Source organism: Lygodium microphyllum, chromosome 30, assembly GCF_053477565.2.
Source record: "Lygodium microphyllum isolate KBCC chromosome 30, Lygodium_microphyllum_v1.1.10, whole genome shotgun sequence".
Classification (NCBI taxonomy): domain Eukaryota; kingdom Viridiplantae; phylum Streptophyta; class Polypodiopsida; order Schizaeales; family Lygodiaceae; genus Lygodium; species Lygodium microphyllum.
The window spans coordinates 32,979,354-33,006,242 of record NC_141164.1 but is presented as its reverse complement, the minus strand read 5'-3'; the positions used below and the strand labels follow the sequence as shown (position 1 = coordinate 33,006,242).

General features: G+C 39.4%; 1 protein-coding gene across 1 annotated transcript; it reads left to right on the top strand.

Moving 5' to 3' along the window:
* Positions 1-1,590: 1,590 nt before the first annotated feature.
* On the top strand, positions 1,591-12,447 carry LOC148009698 (3-isopropylmalate dehydrogenase, chloroplastic-like). Its single transcript, XM_087672501.1, has 11 exons — positions 1,591-1,941; positions 9,003-9,132; positions 9,221-9,332; positions 9,414-9,489; positions 9,567-9,655; positions 10,881-10,967; positions 11,078-11,194; positions 11,316-11,423; positions 11,521-11,574; positions 11,743-11,895; positions 11,977-12,447. Exons 1-11 carry the CDS (start codon positions 1,710-1,712, stop codon positions 12,055-12,057), a joined length of 1,239 nt encoding a protein of 412 aa, XP_087528627.1. The 5' UTR covers positions 1,591-1,709; the 3' UTR covers positions 12,058-12,447.
* Positions 12,448-26,889: the final 14,442 nt, after the last annotated feature.

Genomic DNA, 26,889 nt, shown 5'->3' with positions numbered 1-26,889 from the left:
AAGCATGACCAAAAATATTGTTTGTTAATTGCTCCTCATCCGTCTTTGATTTCTTTGTGTAGGCCAATCTAAAAACCCTCGAATCAAAAGCTTTGTATTGACCAATAGAAGAGATAGATGATTGAGATAGAGGGAAGAGAGAACCAACTTGTCTCTTGATCCTATTGGTGTAGTGAAAGGACTAGCTTATCTCTCGATTCTATTGGTGGAGGAGTGGGATTCCACTTACCTTAGCATGTGTGTGTGTGTGTGTGTGTGTAGAGAGAGAGAGAGAGAGAGAGAGAGAGAGAGAGAGAGAGAGAGAGAGAGAGAGAGAGAGAGAGAGAGAGAGAGAGAGAGAGAGAGAGAGAGAGAGAGAGAGAGAGAGAGAGAGAGAGAGAGAGAGAGAGATTGCTCTTGCACTTTCCTATAAATCCAACGTGTCATTAAAGCTCCAGCTTGCCCTCAACTTCCTCCCTTGACTCCACCTTGCTCTTTTGGACTCCATTGGCTTGAAATTGTTGGCACCAAACATCTAGTTGAGAGAAAGAGGCTCTTTGGGGAATTAGCCCGAGTGCTATGGCATGCTGATGTTGTTGGTAGTGTTGGAATAGCTCAAGCAAGCATAGATGCCCATAATCATCCAAGAGAGGAGGTGGGTGATTCATGTACGACTTCTTGAAGATGAATGTGGGGGTGAAGGTTTGCACACATGCAAGCGTGAACACACACACACACACAATATATATATATATATATATATATATATATATATATATATATATATATATATATATATATATATATATATATATATATATATATATATATAAATCTTCAAAGTTTCATTTGCTAAAATATTATTAGACCTTTTGGCCCTTGATTAATAAATGACCAAGAACAAATCAACCTATTTCCATGAGAGATGAAATGTATGAAGCATGCATGATGAGAGAGAGAGAGAGAGAGAGAGAGAGAGAGAGAGGGAGAGAGGGAGGGAGGGAGGGAGGGAGGGAGGGAGGGAGGAGGAGGAGGAGGAGGCAGCGCGGCAGCTTAGGGGACTTTTAAGAGTTTTGGTTATATTCGTTTTTGGTTCAAGTTTTCAATAGCTTGTTAGGCTTGGGAGCATTCTATGTATACCACATAAGTTTGGATTTAGGTTCGTGAAATCCATCAATTATAAGATAGTGTAGATATAGATTAAAAACCATTTATGTAATAGCTCATTTGGAGAAAAAGATTATAAACCTGGATTATTAATAGATGATACTCTATTAACCCCTTCAGCCTATGAACTTTAAAATTGCTACTCAAAATGTAACTTTAAATCATAATATATAGACGTGTGGAGTGACACATCAGCACCACAAATGAAAAAGGCCACTTGCCCTTTACCATGGTACCTGATGTGGGAGGGCTGTTGATTGGAGTGCATGGTAGAGTGGTTCAAGGTTTTTTTTGTCTTGCCACATGCTGACGAGAAGGACAATGCAAAGTAGGCTAGGTACACTATGTGACTCCTGGCTTTCTATTAGAGTTTTCATAATACTCTTAGATCATATGTACACTATCTTAGTCCTTGTTTTCTATATTCATAAGAGTATCAGATCATAAGAATCTTAGTCCTTGTTTTCTACATTCATAAGACTCTCAGATCATATGTACACTATCTTGATTTGTAGATCAGATTCAAAAGTCTCTTAGATGCTTTTGGTATTAGGGTTTTAGCCATGGAAGGAAGCTTGCTGGCCAGGGTGTCCAACACGTCTTTGGAATCACTGCGCACCTGCCCGCTGCGAGGCCACTTGCCACTGGCACCTCCTCCTGCTCGTCGTCGGGTTTGCATCTCTGCGCTCGCGTCGTCGCGGACTTACAACATCACTGTCCTTCCTGGCGATGGCATCGGTCCCGAAATCACCAAAGTTGCCCTTGATGTCCTCAGGAGCGTTGGTTCCGACGAAGGTAGTTTCACTTGCATTTTATGATTTGTACACTAGCAACGTCAGGATGAATTTGGATTGCAAGTTACCTGTTACTTTTCATTCCGTGAGGTCGTGGACATGGATTTGCATATCAGTTGGCCAATCACAAGCCCCGAATGACTAAAGTCGCCATTGTTTCCCCTAGAGCGTTGATTCAAAGGAAGCTAGTTCTATTTGTTTTTGGTGGATTTAGAATGGTTAACACAGGCTAAACTCAGCTCCTCATGCTTGGTACCAGAGGATTGATTGCTTCCATTGATCAACTCATGACCCCACCCTATACCTCGAGGTTGAGGGTGAGAGGTGTGTTATGCTCATCTTGTATGTGGATGATCTTATCATTACAGGGAGCTCTACTCAAGAGGTTGAATGTACTTGGGAGATTTTGCAACAGGAGTTTGACATGATGGATCATGGCATCCTACACTTCATCCTTGGCCTGGAGATCCATCAGCTTGTACATTGCATTTTTATTTTATAGCACAAGTACATTTCTAAGTTTCTCTTGGAGTTTGGTATGATTGATTGTTGGCCTATTTCTTACCCCATGGATCCAAAGTCCAAGCTTTTGGTCGATGGAGCTCCCCTTAGAGATACCACTCGTTATAGGTGTCTTGTTGGCTCCCTCATCTAGCTTATTCATACTCGGTTGTGGTATTTTTGTCTTTTTTCATAAAGACTCCCATATAAGAGCATTGGAGAGTGGCCTTACGTATTCTTTGTTATTTACATGGCACTCGATCCTATGTGGTCATGTATGGAGAGGGGGCTACTCTCTTTGGTTGGAGTGATTTTGATTGGGCAAGTGATGTAGATTTGCACAAGTCCACTATAGGTTATACCCTCTCCTTTGGATCGAGAGTTATCTCATGGAGCAGTAAGAAGTAGTCTATTGTGGTTCTTTCTTCTACAGAGGTAGAGTATCGTGCATTATGTTCTACAGTTGTGGAGGTGGTTTGGCTTTGTTGCATATTGGTCGAGATTCGCATTCCTTAGCTCGGATCTACGGAGTTGTGTTGACAACCAGAGTGCTCTAGCTGTGGCAAAGAACCTTGTGTTTTATACTTGCACGAAGCACATCATGGTTGAGTATCACTACTTTCGAAAGCAGACCATGGATTCCAAGTTAGGGGTGGCCTACTGTCCCATGGAGGACAACATAGTTGGTGTCTTCACGAAGCCTTTGCCCCAAGCTTCTATGCGTTATCACATGAAGTTGTTGGGTTTTCCGACACTCCTAGGTCTTGAGAGCGGGTGTTAGCTTGCTTATGTTAGTTGTGTCAGTTTGTCATCTCCTAGTTGTGAGCTTCTGTTCAAGTTTGATGAAGACATAGAAGCTTGGCAATTTAGGTGCATTTTCTTTATTTGTTAGCTTCTTTTGTGCATTCCTAGGCTAGTTTTTACTTTTCATAGTCTGCCTAAACTTGCCAAACATTGTTATTGTCATTTGGGATTTTTCTGGGATCACCTCTATTTTTTGGCATTTTTTTTCAGTGACCAGCATTAAATGTTGGTTGGCTAGCTTTTTTGGCATCTATTGGTGTAGGCCAGCGAGATTTGGGCATTTATGGCTATTTTTAGCCTCACTTCCTTCCCTCCCCTTCCCCCCTTGGTGTGCACACATACAATCTTCAATCTTGAGTCTTTCCTTTGCAAGTGCACACTCTGATACTTCGTGTTTGGTGTTGCCATCATCATCAGCTTGATCTAGTGCCCTTATCAAACTTTGGGCTACGTGCAGGGATTGATCAGTCCATCATCATTGTATTGGCATTATTCTTTAAGCTAGTGTAATATTCTTCCTTCGTCTTTTGCTTCCTCTCTTTCTCTCTCTATACTTCTCTTTGTATTCGTGTTTCTCTTGTGTACTCTTGCAGACATAGCTCAAGGAGAGAAAAACCTATTGCTTTTATAGATACAATACTAGAAAAGCTGAAATGATTGATTCAAAAATTACCATGATCCTTCCTAAAAGCCATGGTTGCAAAGAAGCATTAGGGTTTGCAGGTAGGGACACTGAGCGTGTGCAACAAATGTTGACACAAAACTCAAAAACAAATGTTGAGCATACAACAGTGAGTCACTGGGTGCGTGGGCACTGGCACTGGCTCCTCTCTCCACAGAGTCTGCAGATGGTGAAAATGAAGTGACTGACTGAGGAGGAGCCACTGAGTATAAATAGGCTGAAAAAGTGGGGAGCAATAATGCTGGTCGGACAGCATTAATGTTGGCCGACTGGTGTATAAAATGCTCCACTGGCATAAAATGCCACACCAGAAAAATACCTAAAATACCTAATAAAAATGCCCAGCCCAAATCAAGCTCAGACTCACACATGTGCTGACAAATACTCTGCTAACACCCTCTCTCAGATCATGAGTGATCTGATACAATACAATAGTACAATGAAAAGGGATCAGAAACTATACAACATAGAACCACCAAGTAGAACCATGGATACCCAAGCAGTGGGTGATCAAGCCACCACCAAGGTGCCTCGGAGAGAACCTGATGTCGATCGTATCAAACACCTGAAAATAGAGAAGATCATAGCATGTCTCTGTGTCCATCACCAATGTCTCGCAGTAGCATACAAGACCAGCCTGTCAAAAATGCCTCTGAACATAGGTGACCATGGAGTCCCCCCCTTTGGCCAGACCGCCAAAGTGTCCCCTCATGTGAGCTCCAGACGAAAGCCTCCCGCTCTCTGTCAGATAACCAGCTCAGCATGAACCTGGATGTCAATCCCAGCTCCAGGATTTGATTCCGCCAGACTGAAGTCGATGCGTCAGGGACGTCCCTCTCTGGAACATGTGCACCTGTATAAAAATATAGATGAGGCGCGGCTGCCCCATCTGAACACCCGCTCACACTCCCTCTTTGGCACAAGAGAGTCGTGAGGGATGACCTCATCACCACCACTAGAAAGCAGCCGAGGAAGGGGCCACCAAGCCCTTCCCGCGATCCAAAGAAGAGGATCCCTTCCGCGCCTTGGACTTCACCTCGATCGGAGGATCGGAGTCGGAGTCTGATGAAGGAGAGGACTCATCGGTAGAGTCAGCATCCCGCTTCGTCTTCTGCTCCTTCTTCCTAGAAGCCGCTAACTTTTTGCAGTCCTTCCGCAAATGTCCCTTCTTGCCACAGTGGTAACACTGGGCCTTCGACTTCTTCTTCCCGTCACCCCTCTTTGAAGCTACATAAGCCTCACCTCCATAATGTGCCGGAAGCCGCCCCTGTAATCTCAAGGATGCCTCATGCTCAAGAAGCATCGAGGTCATATGTGTAAAACTGACAGGAGTCGATGATGTCTGCGCCCGCAAAGCATTGGCCACTCCATCAAACTCCGGGGGGAGCTTGTAGAGGACGGTCCCGACAAGATGCACCTCGGGAAGAGCAGATTGCATGTGCCGAAGCTGGTCCTGTACCTCCGTAACACGAAGAAGAAAAGACTGAATAGTATCTTTCGGCTCAAACTTCATTTGCTGGAGCTGGCCATAAAGTGTGACGGCCCGCATGGTGGAAGGTGCCTCGTACATCTGCTGCAACTTCTGCCATACTTCAGGAGATGTCCTACAGGAGGTAACCGCCGGTAAGACCGCTTTAGAAATACACCGAAGCAATGCTGAGTAAGCACGGGCATCGTCCGAGTCCCATGTGAGCACCGCTTCCTCATGGTTGTCCTCATCAAAGTCTTCAGGAAGAGCAAAAGAACGGAGAGGTCGAGCAATAGCTCCACAGACGATGTACCATAGCCGCTTCTGCACAAACCAAGCTTTCATGACAGCACTCCATGTGAGATAATCAGGTCCATGTAACTTATCATCAGTGGACGTGCACGGAGGAGCCATATGGAGAGGATAAGGAGAGAAGTAGAGAAGAGATGGAATTTAGAGAGGAAACACAGCCAAAACACAAGCACAGACTACAGAAAATGAGAGTTCACATGCAATAGAACCCAAAATCTGATCAATAGAAAACAAAATCTGCTGCAGAAAGTCAAAAAAATCAGTCAAAAACTGCCAAAAACAGCAAAAACGGCCTGAAGTAACAGTCACCCAGCCATGAGAGACGCTGAATCAGCAAAACGCAGGCTGTAAACTGGAGAAAAACAGGTAGAAAACTGTCGCCAGCAGCTGCAGATGAAAAACGCAGGCAGCAGAGGGTGCGTAGGCAGCAGGCGATGGGAAGACTGCAAAAAACGCAGGCTGAAAACAGCCCCAAAACAGGTCTCGCCGGGCTGCGACAGCAGTCGTATGATCAGCAGGGGTACAAAACAGTCCTGAAATCAGCAAGAAAACGCAACAGAAACACAAATCCTGAAAATTGATACCATGTCAGAAGTGGAGCAGCGGTGGAAGCATAAACATGTGCTGAAATAAACTGCTGAAACACAAGACAAAAAGAGAAAAGAAAAGAACACGATACAGATGAGAACTCAGATGTATGCATGGGAAATGGAATCCATATATCTGAACACGAGACAGTCGCATACAACAGTGAGTCACTGGCTGCGTGGGCACTGGCACTGGCTCCTCTCTCCACAGAGTCTGCATATGGTGAAAATGAAGTGACTGACTGAGGAGGAGCCACTGAGTATAAATAGGCTGAAAAAGTGGGGAGCAATAATGCTGGTCGGACAGCATTAATGCTGGCCGACTGGTGCATAAAATGCTCCACTAGTATAAAATGCCACACCAGAAAAATACCTAAAATACCTAATAAAAATGCCCAGCCCAGATCAAGCTCAGACTCACACATGAGCTGACAAATACTCTGCTAACAGAATGGGATTATCAATGATGAATAATGTTGGTGCAATGAAATGAGCGTTAGGGTTTCGTGTTTTCGAGATTGAGAAGAGTATAGTCTAGATGATTAAGCTTAGAGATGAGTGCATTGTCACGTCTGATTAGGCAGCAGCACCCCTGAATGAGGATGCTTTGTGGATGAAGTGAAATGCAGTTCTCCAGGAAGTGGGATGTCAAAGAAGAAATTGGTTGATGATGAACGGTAGTATAGGAAGCAGAATGGTCCTTAGGAGTTGTTTCGTGATAAAGAAGATTATCTTTATATTTTGGTTCCTCTACTTTAGATGTAGACATAGATATAGATGTACCAAAACGTAGATGTAGATTGGGTGAAGGCAATTGCTAAGAGATGGGAAATTGGTAGAAAGAGTGCAAAATAATGTATAACTAGTCCAAAGTGCTCTGCTTGGCTTATAATTAGTAGGTTGGCCTGTCGGAATGCAAAATGAAGATTTGAGTGACTTGAGCAAGTTGTCGCATGCAGATATAGGTGTTGTTGATCTAAACAACGGCTAGGGGAGCCTCAATGGATGCTGAAATGCAAAACACAGCTTCGAGTCACTTGAGCAAGCTATCACATGCAACACAAGGGCTAGTGATGTAAACGACTATTGGGGGAGCCTCCATGGGTGCAAGGAAGCTTGTAAATTGCAAAAACATGAGGTATCCTTGGGTAGTTAGTGTGTTGGATGACTTTGGATAGTTGGACAACACTTGAAATTTGGAAACACAAATGTAGGATGCTCAGGAATAGGTCGCTATGCCGAAATGGATGTTGCCAACTAAGGAAAAATGGTTGCTAGGTTGAGATAACACTTGGCTAAGCTCCATGAACTGGATTGTCCTCTATGTTAGGGTGTGGATAGGAGCAAGAAGTGTTGAAGAATTATTATTTGACATAGCTTGAATGGAACAATGTAGAATATGCGGATAGGAGCAAGAAGTGTTGAAGAATTATTATTTGACATAGCTTGAATGGGACAATGTAGAATATGCACAACATTTGCTATTTATAGGGCTGTTAATGGATGCCAAGATTAGGAATTAATGCAATACAATCAAATTCTAATGACTAAATTTGATTGTTCTTGGGTTACCTTCAAGTAATCCATTTTTTAGTGAGGGCTTTCATTTCTTGGATTGTAACCACTTTTCACAGTAGTTTAATATCTAGGTGAGAATTGGAAGTGTCGTGGAAAAAAAAAGGGAAATAGAAGCAAGAAAAAGAAAAGAAGGATCAATTTTGTGTACAAGGGATGTCATCCTCTTTTTAAAGAAAAAGCTGAGTGCATTTGAAAGGATGAGCCACTTGGCAAATGTGGTTGTGGCTTGAGAATCCGTCTAGGAAGCTGTATGCCTCCTTACTTGCCACACCCATGATCATGTTTTATGTGTAGGGTAGTGGGTAATGATCTCTCTTGGTGGCAGCATTCACTTTTTTGTAGTTTACATGTACTTCAATTTTATCATTGTTCTTAAGTCTCTTGATGATGGGTCATACCCAATTAGTATTCTCAAATTTGTAGATGAATTGTGCAAGATTCGTGCCTTGAGGAGCTTATCCATCTTTTCTCAAACAAGGTGCATGTATCATTGATTCATTGGATATGATCATTGCTTGGTGAGCTTGACAATGGGGTTGGTTGGGATTGTGTGTCAGCACATTAGGTGGAACTCCCTTGAGGTCACTATAGGTCTAGGCATGTGTCTTGGAATTCTTGGTGGCTATTTGGATGTTTTTCCACCAATTCCCACTGATTCCCTGTAAAATTCATTGATGAAGCTGAATTTCCATTTGCTTCTGAAAGTGTAATAAAGCCGCTAGTTAGTAATTCCAGGACAGCACAAATCTGTTGTTTTAATCAGTTGGTGCATGTCAACTTAAAAACCTCCTATTTGGACTTGAAATTCTCCCCTATTGTGTTTGTACAAATACTTGCAATCACATGATTGGCTTGATTAACTTATCCAATCCAAGCAACCCAGCTAAAGACTGTCAAGTTCATATATGATCAGGACTGACTTATCCATCCAAAACTTAGTTGAGGTTGCACATTTTGTACATGTAATTTGCCTATAAATTTGTAAACTGGTCAACCCTATGTCAAATAGGCATGGTTACATTTGAATCGATGCACTAGCTTGTGAATAGCCACACAATGTTGTACAGCTGTGGTGCATGCTTTTTTTTAATGATCGTCATTGCGCTGATATATTCTTGCTCTTTCATCAGGCATTGGTTTTCAGATCCAAGAGAAGCTTGTTGGTGGTGCAGCCATTGATGCTCTTGGAACACCGCTACCTGATGACACCTTAGCAGCGTGTAAAGTGTCTGATGCGGTGTTACTATCTGCCATTGGCGGGTTTGAACTTGCTACATGTCCTTATATTATTTCTAGGTAGCTGCTGTATTAATACAAACCGCAGTCTCAATTGCTGAATGCTATTCAGGTACAAGTGGGATAGCAATGAACCTCATTTGCGGCCAGAGCGTGGTTTGCTTGGACTGAGAGCTGGAATGGGGGTATTTGCAAATCTCAGGCCAGCTACAGTTCTGCCCCAGGTTTTATCTGGTTTAGCCCAAAACATACACTACATACATGCAATCTTGGAAATTCTCTCTCTGACCAGATCTGTTTGACAGCTTGTTGAGGCCTCTACTTTGAAGCATGAGGTTGCTGAAGGAGTGGATATTATGGTTGTTCGAGAACTCACTGGAGGTGTGTGATTTAACTTTAATCTAGCCTTTAATTTAATACTTGAACATTCATGTCTTAAATCATGTCCCATGTTCTAGGCATTTATTTTGGTGAGCCAAAGGGATTTGCTACAAACAACAGTGGTGAACGAATCGCATACAACACAGAGGTCTACTCTGCAAGTGAGGTATGAAGGCATTAGTCTTTCTTGCCATCTACACTAGCCTTGTGATATATATATAAAATCACTTGTTGCTTACCTGTAGTTGTCTGTATAGTACAACTGCTGTATGATGAAAGTTTTGAACTTGCTCTGTGATCCCACAGCTACAATGTTGTGTTTGAATTTTTTTGGTAGGAACTTGGTTAGCTATTTCTGTTGGTGCATAGCATGCATGACTATATGAGCACTTGGCCAGTTGTGCAAGAAATCTGACTGGGGTGACAAGCCAGCAGTCAATCCAGTCAGTATCAATTAGCATCTTCTATTTTCTTTAGGGATCATGTGAAACATTGTCATCTTTTAAAAAAGTAGACAGGAGCTTGCATATTTATAGGTCCAAGTGGACCACCTCTAGAGAAGAAAATGGTCGAAACAATGTTTCAATATTTCAGCACTCAAATAGAGTATGAGCACAATCTATGGTCATCCACCATAAGGAACAAACCTGACTTCTAAGAACCAGCAAATGACAAAGCAAGCTTGTTTGAAAATGGTCTGTTAGCTGAAAGAAGCCCACATGTCAGCTCTTGAGCACATCCTCACTGGCAATATGTGCCAAGTTGCTAGCAAGGGCTTATCTAATGATGAAGAACAAGCCCTAGTGCCGCCCCTTTGGGCAATGATAGAGAGGGAAGTGGAGGGGAAAACACAGCTTGTGGGAGAGCAGTAGAAGGCTCCTACATTGCTGCGGTGTGATGAAATTGCAGTAGCACTGAAATTGCAGTAACTGGCCTTGGCCTGCAGCAAATCACATGTTGCCAACCAAGTTATGAAGGTAGAACCTGCTCAGAAAAACAAGCCACCAGCAACATGCAGTCTCTTAGACAAATAAGAGAAGCCTTGGAAACTCATATTGGGGCTTGGGAAGCAATGAAACACATACAGATGGGAAATGAACAATGCTCACATTCTTGTAGAAAAGAGCAAAGCAATCAATGAAAAGAATTGCACTGCTGTACAAGGGGGTATCTTTATATATTCACAGACAAAATTCATTAGCTAAGGCAATGGAGGGGAACTGAGGAAAGCCCTCCTTGCTGAATCAGAGGCTTGAACACTCTGATGTCCATGTTGGAATCTGATTGTGTTAGTTGTGAATGTGCCAAGGAATTTGTAATTTCTAACATATAAGGGAGAGTATGGAATGAGAGAGGGAGCAAGTAAAGTTCATGATTGTTTGTTGCTGCAGATTGACCGGATTGCCCGTGTGGCATTTGAGGTTGCAAGGAAAAGACGTAGAAAGCTGTGTTCAGTTGATAAGGCCAATGTGCTAGAGGTATTCTTATGTGACTGCTGAGTTGCATGCAGTAGCTTTCTCTTGTTGCCTTTTTCTTACTACCAATAGTTCATGTGTTGTATCTCATAATTGACATCTAGTAAATACAGTGCTCTCAGTTGTGGCGGGAAAGAGTTATGGCCATTGCAAAAGAGTATCCGGACGTTGAACTTTCACACATGTATGTTGACAATGCAGCTATGCAACTGATTCGTAATCCTAAGCAGGTGAAATACAATATTTTGCAATGACAGTTTTTCTTATGTGAAGGCTTGTTTGCATGAGAATCTGACTTTCAGTTTAGAAGTTTTAATAAGTCTTACTCTGTATACCAACCTTCTGCAACAGTTCGACACCATTGTAACCAACAATATTTTTGGAGATATTCTTTCAGATGAGGCATCCATGCTTACTGGAAGTATAGGAATGTTTCCATCTGCTAGTGTGCGTGATTCGGTAGGATCCATCATTTGTAGCTTATGTTATCTTTAAATCCAAACGACTGACGGTTATATTGACTTATAACAATGGCCACCTTTTTGTCTTCAAGTAGGGCCCAGGTTTGTTTGAACCCATCCATGGCTCAGCCCCAGATATTGCAGGCCAGGTTAGTTTCTTGTAATGCTTGTAATATCTGTTTTTGGGTTAGTATATTGTAAGGAGGCATATTGTTTAAGTCAAGGGAAGATCCATATTTGCCCTTTTCTACTGTTACCTGTTTTGTATGAGTTCATTAGTCAATTTTATTAATAGAATTCTTTGGTCTTCTGTTCAGGACAAGGCAAACCCTCTTGCAATGATATTGAGTGTGGCAATGCTTTTACAATATGGGCTTGGAGAGGTGAAAGCAGCTAAGCGAATTGAAAAGGCAGTCCTGGACACTCTTGACAAGGGGTTTAGAACAGGGGACATTATGTCTGATGGAAAGGTTTGAAACTGCAAGTGTTTTTGATATTCTGATAAGCTTTATTATTCATGACTCTATAATGATATTCATCCTTTTCTGCAGAAGCTGCTTGGATGCCAAGAAATGGGCAAAGAAGTTCTCAAAACACTGGAGACTGGACAGTTAACAACAGCATACACCTGATCTAAAATTCTAAGTCTAAAACTTGCTCTACAGTTTCTGGCTGGAGACAGCTTTGGTCACCGTACCCGCTCCACCATTGCACAGCTGGAGTTCCATTTTTGAAGGTGGTGGGCTAGGAGACTCTGCCCAATTTTAACATGGGTTGCCTGCACCTAAAGTTCATTACCAGTCTCTCAGCCTATGAATGGATGTTGCAAGAGGATTTTGTAATGATGAGAGGAGAATTGAGGACTACTAGCCTATTTTACTTTGTTTTGGTAGGGGAGAAGGGGAATCCAGGGGGTTTGGCATGCAAAAAGTGTCTTTGCATACTCTCGCTTTTGGATTACATTCAGCTTCAGGTTGTACAATTTCAATGGAGCATTGAAGTCCACACTGGACGATTTCTTGGATTGATAGTCTGATGTACGTGCCTTATTCATGTCTATGTAGTGTTTGCATCTGAGAACTGTGCCTCAGGCAGAAGTGACTGCCCAAGCCCTACTGTCAGGTAGAGTCAACAAGGTAGTCTCTAGCCCATACTTTGGAAGTCAAGGCTTGTTTTAGTCGACTGCCAAAACTGGCCTCTATTCTTCAGGAAAAGATTGTCATGATTAATACAGGCGGCATCTAATCTTTAGGGGAAGATTGTCACAATTAAAATAGGCATTGTCAGGGCTGCTGCATTCTACTAATATCTTCTTTCTTGACTAAAACTTCACAAATAAGATTTGGGACACTTAATGTGAGCAGGTTTTCAGCCAAACTAGAGGTGGACAAAACATTCATGCCCCAAATTTCACTCTTCCATGGTTTCTTTGGGTTCATTTTTGGTGACCCTGGAAGGTTTTTAGGAGGAAACCTCGTGAACAGATTTAATGGAGGAATGCCATCATGGTACTAACATTTGATTCACAAATAGACCTCAGCTTCTGTAGCCAGTGCAACTTGTTATGGGCAATTTGTCTCTGAAAGTATGACATCTTCCTTGGCCAATGAGGATTTCAGACAAAATCTATAAACAATAAAAGGTAAAATAAAGTCAATTATCCACACCAAGAACTGAGACTGGGTTCTATTATTGTCCTTTGATGATAAGTTGATTCCAATGTTACCTTGAGGATATGCTACAATCTTAACCACATTTATTGTGTTAAATAAGAACATTGCATATAGATCATTCTTTAAAACCACCGAATGCTTGCCATGAATCCTCTTTAAAAAGGTCATTTTTGGCTTTTAGTTGGGGCACTGTCCTGTGTGGAAATTGTTGCAGAGCTGCAAGCTGGAGTCAGGATGAATCGATCCAGAGACTAGAGGAGTCCTCTTAAATTTTTGTCATTTTTGGCTTTTAGTCGGGGTACTGTCCTGAGTGGAAATTGTTGCAGTGCTGCAAGCTAGAGTCTGGAGGATTCGGTCCAGAGACTGAGGAATGTACACATCTGCCTCAACTAACTGAATCCTTTTAATCATTCTCTCCCATTCTTAAAGCAATCATTCAGGTAGAACTTCCCAAACTAACTGCAGGACATTGCCTCTTCTATTGCACCAGAAGCACTTCAAATTTTATCTTGGTGGAGAGTATTATTGATTTCCAAATTGGAGAGGATTCTCCAATGTGTTTTTGGATGTACTCTCTAGAAAACTTTGACAAGTTGACACTTTGAAGTTCACAATTTAAATGCTATCATGCCATCTCACTTCATAATTAATATGAGCAACATGGAGCAGAACGTACTATTGATTAACACTAAAGCTACACCAACATCCATGTGAGGCCATGCTTCTTAAAGCGTAGTACAATGCATGGAGGAGTGGAAATTGTGGGTGTGTTTTGAGGTGGTGGTACAATGGACATGGTTTCTCAATGCTTTTTGTAGGATTTAAACCCTTTGTAGTATAATTCGTTGACAAGTGCAAGGTGTTAAGCATTTAGTTTGTTTACTTGTTGATAGTATTTGTCGTAGTTTTTTCATATTTTATGTTATATAATTCCAATTTTGTTGTTTTTTGTGTAATGTGGTTGGGAGGTGTCCAGAATCTTTTGTGTTTGTTGGGTCATTCCATGATGTAGATTGACTTATTGTTCCAATGTTGTCAGTGTTGATTTGGCATATCTTCTTTCATTGAGCTTAATTGTGTTTTCATTATTCTTGAGAATGGAGTGTTGATCATTATCACTAGGATGTTTAGAGGTTATAAATGGAAAGTAAAGTGAGCATTCTTCTTGATAGTAATTATTCATATCTTTTTGCTCATTAAATACCATGAAACACATGCTTTTGTCTTTGTGAGTCTTCTTAGTTTCCCTTTTGATTATTGCATATATAGTAACATATTTTACTTAAAAAATGCATACCACCTAGATGGGTCATCCAATGTAGTTTTCAATTAGATTTGCAAAAAGAAAAAGAGGTCGCTATAATTGTTTTGTAATGGCTGTAAGTGCAAATTTTCATGTTAGTAGTGTGGTTAATTTTGTAGGCTTATTCATATTTTTGAAGTGAAACATACAAGTTGATGAGGTTAATAGGAAAGAGAGTGCTAAATATGTTGCTACTTGTACGAATAATTGTTGTGTGTTGAGTAATTCTTTTTCAATTTTTCCAAAAGCCATTTAAGTGCACATAATTTATTATGAACACAATGTTAAATACTACTTGGCTTTTGAAAGCCAGAACTACATTTTGTTCATGTTTGCTAATCTTAGTGTGTATGTACATAGTTGGTAAAATTGTTTTGGAAACACTTACAGATTTATTACCAATGTGAATACTCTTAGACTCATTAGGATGTACATGATAAATGATGTTAGCTATCCAAATTAAGACGTGGTTGTGCCGGTTAATGAAGTATGTTACATTCCCAACAATGTACTTATTTGTGTACATAGTAATGAGTGCTTGTGGTGTATCTATTTGTAGAAGTCTTCTTAAGTGCTTTGTAATGTACTTGCGTTAACTACCTTAATCATTATCTTGAATTTCTCTTATTAGTTAAAAGAAATTAACCTCATTAGGTACAATTAAGTTTGTAGAAGTCTTCATAAGTATTTTATAATGTACCTAGCTTTCATGTCATCTACCTTAATCATTATCTTGAATCTCTCTTATTAGTTAAAGGAAAATTAATCATTATCTTGAATCTCTCTTATTAGTTAAAAGAAATTAATCTCATTAAATACAATTAAGTTTGTAGAAGTCTTCATGAGTACTTTGTAATGTACCTAGCTTTCACGTCATCTACCTTAATCATTATCTTGAATTTCTCTTATTAGTTAAAAGAAATTGACCTCATTAAGTACAATTAGAAAAATATTAGCGATAATAATCATAATCTTGTGTGGCCACATCATGGGCTATCGGATCTAATTCCTAATAGGTTGCCTAGATAATAATCGTGATATTCTGTGGCCACATCATGGACTATCGGATCAAATTCCTAATAGGTTGCCTAGAAAAAACCACCAGCCATCATTCGTGGGCCATAAGCGCCACCTCGGAATCGTCAAGCTGTCAAGGGTTGCTTCATAACTATGACCATCACCCCATGCCATGCATACTAATGTCATCATTGTCGGCATGCCGCATCATCATCACCATCTCTCTCTCTCTCCACCCCCCTTGAAAGGGTGGCCATGTGCCATGCAAACATGGCCAGACTGTCAGGTTACATGAGTTTCCATAGTGATAATCAGGATGAAGAGCGGAAAGGGAGGGGGAGGGGGTTGGGTGCGCTCATGCACACACCCACACTCCTGCACACATTGCCGGCTACTTCCATGCATTGGATAATATTTGAATGCTCAGAGTAATCCGCAAGGGTTCACCGGCTCCCAGAGCAAGAAAAGCATATCGGGGGGCACACAGCAGGCGGCGGTTGCCGGTAACTTGCAAGGGTTAACCGGTTCCCATAGCGAAAAAGCACGCTTCCAAGGTGCTCGGTCTCACGTCTTGGATTGGTCGACCCCTTGCTGACCTGTGCCGAACGAGTCTGCCTCTCTCCCACTATGCCCGTGAACAGAATGGGTCTTCAATTTATTGTATTTTTATATTTTGAAAAATTTGGCCGCCTTGCCTGTAACAGGCTGGTTCGGTCAAGATGGCTATCCCAAAACCCTTCTTACACCTCTGTGTACTCTGATCACACGCATTCCACCCCTACTGTCCACTCTTTCTAGTCTGTTATTCCCGCTCTTATGACTATCCCATGCCCCCTACTGACCTCTCTCTCTCTCTCTCTCTCTGGCACATTATATCATTCCCTATCTCTGATCATCTGATCAATGCACCCACTACATCTGCTTCCAAGCACTTCCGCCCCACTTCCGGCTCTACCAACCGGTCGTCTTCCCTTTCGTCTCTCCAACCTACCTTCGAGTCGACTGTCCCAGGTGACATCTCCTATTCTTATGTGGATTCGACCGCTACGACACGAAGGCTATTGCCCACGAGACCAGCTAGCGACGACCAACTCATGCCTTAAACGGTGCTGTAGATGGAGATGCGTGCACTTGTGGGTGTTACACCTTCACCGACGTAGTCCAAAGGCGGCTGTCCAAGAAACCAGATTGGATGACCAGCTCATGCCTCAGACGGTGCTACTGTCAAAGCATCTGCGTGCAAGCTGTTGGGTCTACACCTCTGCTGCTATTCGAGGTAATCTCACGTCCGCCTACACATCGTTTTTCCGCTTAAATGACATGTTGATGCTTCCCTGTAAGGGTCAGAATTGATCGCATTTGCTTTTCGTGGGGGCAAATGGAATCGGATCTATGAGACAACTGGGTCGTCGCAAAGCTTCATTCTTATCTCGGCCCATACCCAATCTTGTAAATCAATTGGCTGCAACACTCCCCATAGCCTTTAGAGCACTCTTCGTACCCTTTAGAGCACTTGAACCACCTCCAAACCAAGGTACTATCGCTCCACTCATCAGGCAAACCTTACAAGCAGATGACTACCATTCAATTTCTTGGACCATACGATCATAACAATCTGAATGTTCTAGATGGGGAAAATGGGTAGTCACCACTTCAAGGATGCATAAAGGAAGACATCCTTTGTCCAAGATTTTTGCTATGATGTCCAGGTACGGTGCTGTAGTAGCAATCCCTAGATTTACCTTTATGAGGCATGTAGTTTGGGTTACTACGAGCTATGAATGGAGGGATGATAATTCTCCATTGCTCCAACTCGTGTGTCTGTAGATAATGACATTATAAGTCTACTAACTCTGTAGATAATGACATTATAAGTCTACTAACTCTGTTGGCTTTGGCTCTTCCCCTTGCTATTTGGAGTTGACTCTTCCCCTTGCTATTTGGAGTTGACACCTGATTTGTGATTGATGGTTTATGATTGGAACTACAAGGCTTAAGAGTGGTAAATGAATCCTTCTAAATTGTGGCTCTATTGAGATGTTGAGCTATGGATGAGCTGGCATTCAATACACATCTTGGTTATGTGGTAGGACTTTACTCATTGGCATGTTAGATGATTAATATGGAGGATATACCAATGGTTCTATGGCTAGACTATGCCCATATAGACCACTCTTGGTTACGACATATTCATTATGTCATAATATCTATCCTTAGTGGTTTCACACCTAGTAGCCATATGCACATATGTTCTAGTACTTTCATATTAGTCAAGTTTTATCATGTTGTAGATTAAGTTCATTTGTGTGGAAGAAGAAGAAGAAGATGATGATGATTTTTGCCTTATTTCTTTGTATGCTTGTCTCCATCATGTGTGTGCTCTTAGTTGTTGCACCTCTCTCTCCTCTCGTCTGCTCACATGGTATTAGAGTAGTCCCATTGTTGTGAGAGCTCAATCAAAGGCTGAGGTGAAAATGATGGAGTGTGAAAGAAAGTAAGCAAGCACGGGATAAGAAACTCTTTCATCTTGTTGAATTTGCATTGGAATATAGCTACTTCTAGAGACTCTTGAGGATGGCAAGATTGCACTCTTTGATTGCAGTGAAACTTGGGTTGTTTTGATCTTCATTCTGCCTTGCAAGTTGGTTGAAAGCAATTTTTTGATATATTGTAGATTCGATTGTGTTTATCATTTATAGGTGCAAAAGTCACGTATTTTGGATCTGCAAGGTTTCATGTGTTTGCTAGGTTGTAGACATATAGGGTATTTGCAAACATATATATTATTATGTAGCCAGTGAAAAAGATTGTACGTTTTGGTTGTAGTGCACTTGGTATTGGATTGTTTGCAGATTGAAGGTTTTAGCCAAATTTTGTGTGAGAAGCTTAACATGAATAATTATCTTGTATAAAAGTTCAGTGATGATAAATTCCTTGAAGGGAAAAGATGTTTGGAAACATGGTAGTGGCACTTGAAATCCCTTAGTAAAATGCTATTGTAGAATTATAGATAAAGACTAAGAAAGATTAAGAGCAGACATAGAGTAAAGTGATGTATTGGCTATCTATGGGCGTTATAGATAGTATAATGGGTTATTTGTAAGAATTTAAAACCCTTTCTATTGCTTGGAAAAATTCGACAATATTGTTTGAGGTGAACACAAATTACAAAAAGTTATTGTTCAAGTTAGAGCTAAATCAAGTTAAGAGAAAATATATTTATAAATGATTATCTTGGGGAAGTTACTATATGTATATTCTCTATATCACGTGCGTTCAAGGCCTATTTATAAATATCTTTATTTGTGAATTTCTCATAAATAAAACATAGTCATTTTTTATTCAATCTGTAAATAATCTCATTATATTACATCTTTCTGTATGTAAAAAATGGTATTTTAAAAATACCTTATTTTGAATCCACGTGATGCACATATATTCATGAGTAATTTATCTGAGATGATTATGCATTAAAGATCAAAAGTATTCACACACACACACACACACACACACACACACACACACACACATTTTATCCATTTCACTATACTATCTTGTATTCGATGAATTTCACAAACCTAAGTACGAACATACGTGGCATACATAGAATGCTCCCAAGTCTAATAAGCTATTTAAAAGATACAATTAACCAAAGAGATTATCATCTATTGTGATAACGTTAGTAGCATTCAAATGGCCAAGTATCCTATGTGTAATGTATGGACTAAATACATCAAGATCCATTATTTTATTCGAGAGCAGATTTTAACATATGATATTGACTTGGTTTATGTTAGCATACAGGATTAAGCTATTGATATTTTTACCAAAACCTTGGAAGTTGTGAGAAGCTTCAATACACTAAAACTATGTTTGGAGTTTACGAGCTCATACTAAGCTCAAGGAGAAGTATTGAGATGTCAAGCTCTATATGAGCTCGCATCTACTACTACGCACCTTGATGACGTGACAAGATATTACTCACTAGCATGTTAGGTGATTGATATGCAAATACGCCAATGATTTTATAGCTAGACTATACCTATGTAGTCTAACCCTTGGTTATGATACATTCATTGGGCCACCTCTTCTTTCTTTAATGGGTTCGCACTTAGTGATTATATATATATACATTATGGTACTTTTCATATTAGTCTTTTATCATGTTGTAGACTTAGTTTTTATGTGAAAGAAGAATATTTGAGTCTTATAGCTCTATGTGTTCACGTCTCCATTGCTTTTTTTTGTGTGCTCTTTGTTTTTTCACCTCTCTTTTCTCTTATCTATTACATGAGCACTTCAAAACTTTCAAGACTATTGCTAAAATAGAAATTTGCGTGAAAATTAAGGTTAAATGAAAAGGGAGAGCACTTCTCTAATGAGTTCAATATCTTCTTGAGATCTCATGGAATAAAGAGATAATTTACTTATAAGTATATACCACACCAAAATGGGATTGAAGAAAGGAAAAATATGCATATTGCAAAAGTTGCATGGACATTGATGGATAGAAAAAATTTACCAAAATATTTTAGTGTGAATTTGTTTGTATACTGCGATCTATATTATGAATAGATCTTCCATTACAGTTCATGGAATGATTCCCAAAGAATGCTTTATAATGATGAAGTTCGATGTGTCACATTTGAAAGTGCTTGATTGTATTGTAAATGTTCATGCGTATTTTTTATAAGATGAGCTATTGGTATGCATCTAGTGGTGATGCGTTAGATGATGATGATGGTCATGATAGTTATATAAAAAAGGAAAAGAAAAAATCAGAGAGCCTTAATAGACCAAAAATATATTTGATACTAAATCTACAGTTAGTCCTTGGTTTGGGAAACTAAAAAGTAGTATCATATTTTCAAGTATATCTACTAATATTGTAGGTAAATACAAAGGAAATAAAAAAGTCTCAGATAGTAATGATACATTTGCTAGTCATTTGAAATTTGATGAAGATTTTAAAGTGATTCACAACTAGCATTTGAAATTTGATGAAGATTTTAAAGTGATTCACAAAGTTTGAATGATAAGCTTAGTATTTTTTCAATCAGGACACCAAGTGTATAAAGAGTACATCATAATGTAAAGATTCCATTTAGTGATTCAATAATTTACAAGTTTAGCAAGATCAAATATCTTATAAAAGATTTGATTTTGAAGATTATATAGTTTATCATTATGCTTATTTAGTAATGGTGGTGATCTCGATTTTTTACAAACCAGAATTTTACCACAAAATTTGGCCAAAATCTCTATCAAGAGCCTTACCATATCACTTTGGGTTTACTCTTTAAGCATTAGGTATGCTACATTGCTTCTCGAATATGATAACTCTAGCAAATGGGGGGAATAAGTTCTTAGGAGGGATGTCAATGTAAAGGGTAAAAGGGATGCTATCTTAGTGAAGATGAAAATGGATTACATCTAAGAGTTGAGTGAGTGCATAGATTTTTCAAAGAACTAGCCTCTAACTACATGTGGGTTCTGCTTGCATCACTAAGATTTGGAATCTATCACCGTCTCATTAGAGGACACCTCACCCTAGTACACAAGTCAATATTCATATCATGGTGTCATTTGGATCTTACACAAAAGCTTACAAGCATGGATCCCTTGTGTTACATGCTTATATGTATTTATATATATATGGGAGACTACAGTCAAAGCAGCTTTTGAAGGCCGTTTTTTATAATCTCTAACTCCCAAGAAAAAGTGAATTTCAAGAAAAGTCTTGCGATGCACGATCGGTTTCGACCTGGTCTACAAAGTTGCAGAAGAAAATTTTTTCAGATTCTTCACCGATTTGAAGCTACGAAGGTGCAGATTGTTGGTTACATGCAATTTTCTTTTATCTTTTACTACATCAACTTTTCATTCTATCATTCTTGTAAATATATTATAATAATGTATTTTGGGCACCTATCTCTTATAATCTAGCTCAATTTTTCTATTTTGTTTACCACCACCCTTGGCTTCTTGCATGATGATCAAGGTGGGGACTTGTCCCATCCACTATTCTCCATATTTTCAAAGATGCCATATATTATCTAGGATTATGTTAATCAAGAAGATTAGCTTAATCTAATATCTCATGGAGGCTATATAAGAAGCCCATGGAGATGTAAAGAGGAATGATAAGGACAAAGAAAAACATGGACGATGACAAGCCCATGGAGATGTAAAGAGGAATGATAAGGACAAAGAAAAACATGGACAATGACAAGCACATGAGAGCACTCTAGAATACCCTCATACTAGTCCATCTCTTTGAGGTAAGCTATGAGTGAGTTCTTTTATTATGTAGCATAATGGCAAGCTTCCTCTACCTCTTTTTCTCTTGTTTTCCTTTCTTTTCATCTTCTCATTCCATGAATACATAATATCAAGCTTCTTCTACCTCTTCTCCTCTTGTCTCCCTCTCTCTCTCTCTCTCTCTCTCTCTCTCTCTCTCTCTCTCTCATATTCTAATATGGTGTCTAGTACATATATTCTCTTGTGAAGTTGTGTCTTGGTTCTTTTGATTCTTTTGGAGAAAAGGGATATCCTAGCCCATCCTCCATTTGGCTAGGTGGTGTCTCTCTTTAGTTCTCTTAGTGAGGATTGGAGGTTGGATGGGTAAGAGGCAACCCATTTATCATTTCAGCTCTCAGTGGTTGAGGATATTGATCCCACTTGTTTTGAGAATTATGTTAGTCATGCTAATTGCAATGCAACAATGGATGAGGAGATGGTTGCAATAGAGGCCAACAAGATTTGGATCTAGTATCATTGCCTAAGGGCAAGAAATCTATTGGTTGTAAGTGAATCTACAAAATTAAGCATAATGAAAATGGTTATGTTAGTAGGTATAAGGCTAGGATAGATTTGCAAAAGGCTATGCTCAAATATATGGTATAGATTATGAAAAAACACTCAATCTAGTTGTTGAGATGGCAATGATTAGATATGTGATTACTTTGGTAATAGCCAAAGATTAGAGTTTGCATATGGATGCAAATAATGTCTTCTTGTATGGTGAATTATAAAAAGAAGTGTGTATGGAGGAGCCAACAGATTATGAGGATTTATAGTATCACACATAAGTGTGTAGATTAAAAAAAGCACTCTATGGATTGAAGCAAGCACCTAGAGCATGGTTTGATAAGATTAAAAAGTATATTATCATCATTTACTTTTATATTTTTAATATTGATCACCCACTTTATGTGAGAAAAAAATTCAAGTTTGGTCATCATAGTCATCTATGTGAATGACTTGATTATTACAAGTAATAATGACAATGGGATTGCTGACGCCAATGACCTTTCGAAGAATAAGTTTGAGATGAAGGATTTAGGTGAGTTGAGTACTTTCTTGGTATTGAGGTTATCAAATGTGATGATGGTATATGGCTGTCCCAAAGATATTATGGCTTAGATATGTTATCGAAGTATGGTATGACAATATATAAGCCTCTTTCAATACCATTGAAGTTATAGCACCAATCAATTAGTATAGTCCGTTATACATTGTTTAACTTAATAAGCTACTTTCCTTTATATTGTACCTTATCTATACTTTGTGTACATTGAAAAATATATGAAAGAAGAAGAAACTAGAAAAAAGTTTCTATCTCTCTTTTTGTATTCTTGAGTGAGCTTTCTTTTATGTGTATGGTATATGTTTGGTGTAGTAGCTTAAGTAAGTTCCCTCCCCCCCCCACCTTGCGATTCATGACAATAGTGACCATCCAATTCTCTAAATTTTACCCCTCTTCAAAAGAAACAAACTCATCCTCATTCACATATTGGAAACATCCAACTTTACTAAAATTTTAATAAAGGGCTATAAAAGGTACCCTCATCCACATAACCAAGTGGCTTCTTAATATAAACTTCTTGTAACTCCCCATACAAGAATACAATTTTAACATCGAGATACCATTATTTGATGGGCACACACACACACATGCAATTCCATACAAGAGAAATGATGATGCAAACAAAAACTCAAAAGAATAGATAAATCCTCATTCTTGATGCTTGCCTATATCTACTATAACTAATGGCATTTGAGTTGTGGGAAAAAGAATTGTCATGATGATGGATGTGTGTTTTCATGTGGTGGTGAGCTATGTAATTAAATTTTGCTGAAAAATATATTCATCCCATGTATGAGGAGATAGCATATGTAGGATATTACCTACAACCTAGGTGGTAAGGGCATTCTAATCTAAAAGGCATTTGAGATCAATTGGGACTTCCATACATCATATGTTCAAGTCATGATTATTAGCATTTATTGCCATAAATTATATAGAGGCAAAAGTTTATGTTAAACCTTGAGGTAGCTTTAGAAACAATATGTCATTTGGTAGTGACCTTTTGTTGCACGTGAGTCACATTGTTTGCTTTATTTTTGTGAGAAAAAGGAAGCAAAACCATGCAATGGTTGGTTCCCTTTGCTCATAAAAATGTAAGCATGGTTGCTTCCTTTTGCTCACAACAAAATCAAAACAAGCAAGGTGTAGCCTCATGAGTTTTACAATGATGCCAATCATGTAAAGTGCGATTAGTGTTGCTAGCCAAGCTAGCTAGTGATCAAATTAATATATAGTATGGAGCTCATATATATATATATATATATATATATATATATATATATATATATATATATATATATATATATATATATATATGGGATGTTTTGATATTTATATCAAGTGGACATAGTTATAAATGAAGGGTTCAGAAAAGAGTTACAAACAAGAGGCCAATAGAGTGACAGTCAAGGATGCATTGTTTTAAGGTTTCATAAAATCCAAAATATAAAAAATTATTATATGGCTTGATTATTTAATTAACATTAAGCTTATATGTTATATTAAAAAATGATTTATAATATGAAGTGATTAAAAATATTGTATTATTTTTGCAACATTATCAATAAACTTGGATGGGGTGTGTTTTGCTTATGGGGGCAATCATTATATTGGCCCCTTTACCCTATAGTGAGACATCCTTTAAGCTCATGATGTGATGTAAGTGGCTAACAATAGGCAAAGGTTCTTTTATTTTGGTTCAACAGTGGTGGCCCCTTAAAACTATGGGGCAAAAATGTGTTAAAAGATCTCACCATTATTGTAAGACCAATTGTTCATGAGACATTGCTTGATCTAACTTGTTTTTTCTAACAGTGTGACTTATTTTTGCCAAAAACTATGAGCTTCATTTGTGGTCAAATTGATAGTTAAGATAATTTGGACTTTTGCTATAATATGTCACGTGTGAGTGTCATCAACTAAACTACCACACGATATATCAGTGACAAAAACAAATGCCTCATGTCCAAGTAACTCCAATTAACCTAAGGTTATTTTTTAAAGCTTGAACAAGCAAGGCAAACCATTACCAGAGCATGTGCTTATGGGCAACGATAACAAGCTTGAGATGATACAATTTTGTTCGCTAATGCAAATCTACAAAAAAATGATGGACCTTTGCAACTCCATTAGAGGGGAAATTAAAAGAACTCATTACAATTGTAGAGATTACTAGGAAGACTAGGCACTTTACATTGGACACACTTCACATGAGGCAAATAGGCTACTTTGGATGTTATGTTTGGAGCTACATTTTGTAGAGATTACTAGGAAGACTAGGCACTTTACATTGGAACACACTTCACACGAGGCAAACAACATGGTTTGGGTGTTACGTTTAGAGTTGCATTTTGTATGGCAATAGTGCCACTTCACATGTTTCTCCTAGTTGCAACCCCAGCAAAACCACCACCCCCCCCCCCAACCCCCCCCCCCAACACCCCCCCCCCCCCCCCCCCCCCCCCCCCGCCCAAAAAAAAAAACATGCACATGCATACAGACACATTTATTTACTTATTTATTTGTGTGTTTGCACATGTGCATGTATATGTATATGCATCTAATTATGTACCAACTCAACCTCAAATCCCACAATGGGCATCTCTGGGCAATGGAAGTGATGCTTCCATGTCCACTTGAGATCCTCCTCTAATTAAACATCCACTTTGCTCACTAAATGCTCCTCCTTATGCCTCTAGCTCACAACACTCAGCCATTTGTCAGTAATAACTTGCGCAGCCAATTGATTAGCAAGGAAAGAGAGAGATTCGCACATGCATGCTAGCATCATCAATTAGTTGCCCTAAACAACAACATAGTCTGCCCTAGTCGAATGCCATTACATGCATGCTTCATTGTCCTTGCACTTCCCACCATGCTAACTCTAGTCAACTACCATCAATTCCATCCTGCCCTTTCATCCTTGATGGCATCATTGTTGTCGCACTTAGCATTGGACACTTAGGAACAACACCCCAATAGTCATTACCCTAAACCATCTCATCCCTCACCACTATGTGTCAACATTCATTTTTACAACTTATCTTCAAGTTACAACCATGCTACACAACCTAACTCATAGTTTGTATTATGCCCACATGCTCAACTTGCCACTATAGCTACATGGTGCCATTCTACCAAGTCTACTTCTCACATTGTACATTGATTCTCACACACTTGTATGGTTGAACCATCAATTCTCCATCACCAAGACTACTATAATCTTCCCATGTGTCACCCCACTCATTAAGGAAGACACTTCCCATGTGCCACATCATGTGCCGTAACATAATCACCCCTCTCTTGTAAAGGAAAAAAATGGTGATGGTTGAAGTGCTATAACTACAAATTGGCCAGACAAAGTAGCCTCATACAATAGTAGCAGGTGGATAACTTTCAATAGCACCACATTGCCATGGCGTCCATTGCATCTTGAGAGAGAGAGAGAGAGAGAGAGAGAGAGAGAGAGAGAGAGAGAGAGAGAGAGAGAAGCTTGAGGGTAAGGTGCTACTTTCTAGTTCAATTTTTTCTTTATAAAGCCTTTAAAAATCACTATTTTTTCTACTTGCCAAATGGCACGCAATTGACCAATTAGACACCCATTTGTTTCCAACCTTCCTAAGTCTTCAATATCCATCTTGTGTGAGTCACTAAAGTTCTTACCCCTCTTATGGAGGCAAGAGGTTTACCCTTGTAGCTAGCCCATTGCTTCATGATAACCTCTATTGTGAATTATACTAGAGGAGAGCCCTTTGATCTTGGCATGACAGATTACCCTTTGAAACCCAATTAGCTTCCTCTTGCACCAAGTTCAATTGTAGACTATGGATGTGGACATTTTGGAAACCTTCCAACAATATATCAGATGTATCTTTCCATCTTTGTAATCCATTTTTGAAGACTAAGTGAGATAGTTTAGGCTCTTTAATATATTGATTGCGACAGGTTGCCCCTTGAGACTAGGTGTAGTAGGCAAGAGAGACATCACAAGTACTAACTTCATTACAAACCTATATTGATTAAGAAAGGCTACCCTTGAGACTAGGTGCACTAGGTAAGAGAGACATCACTTAACCACCTTCATTACAAACCCATACACAAC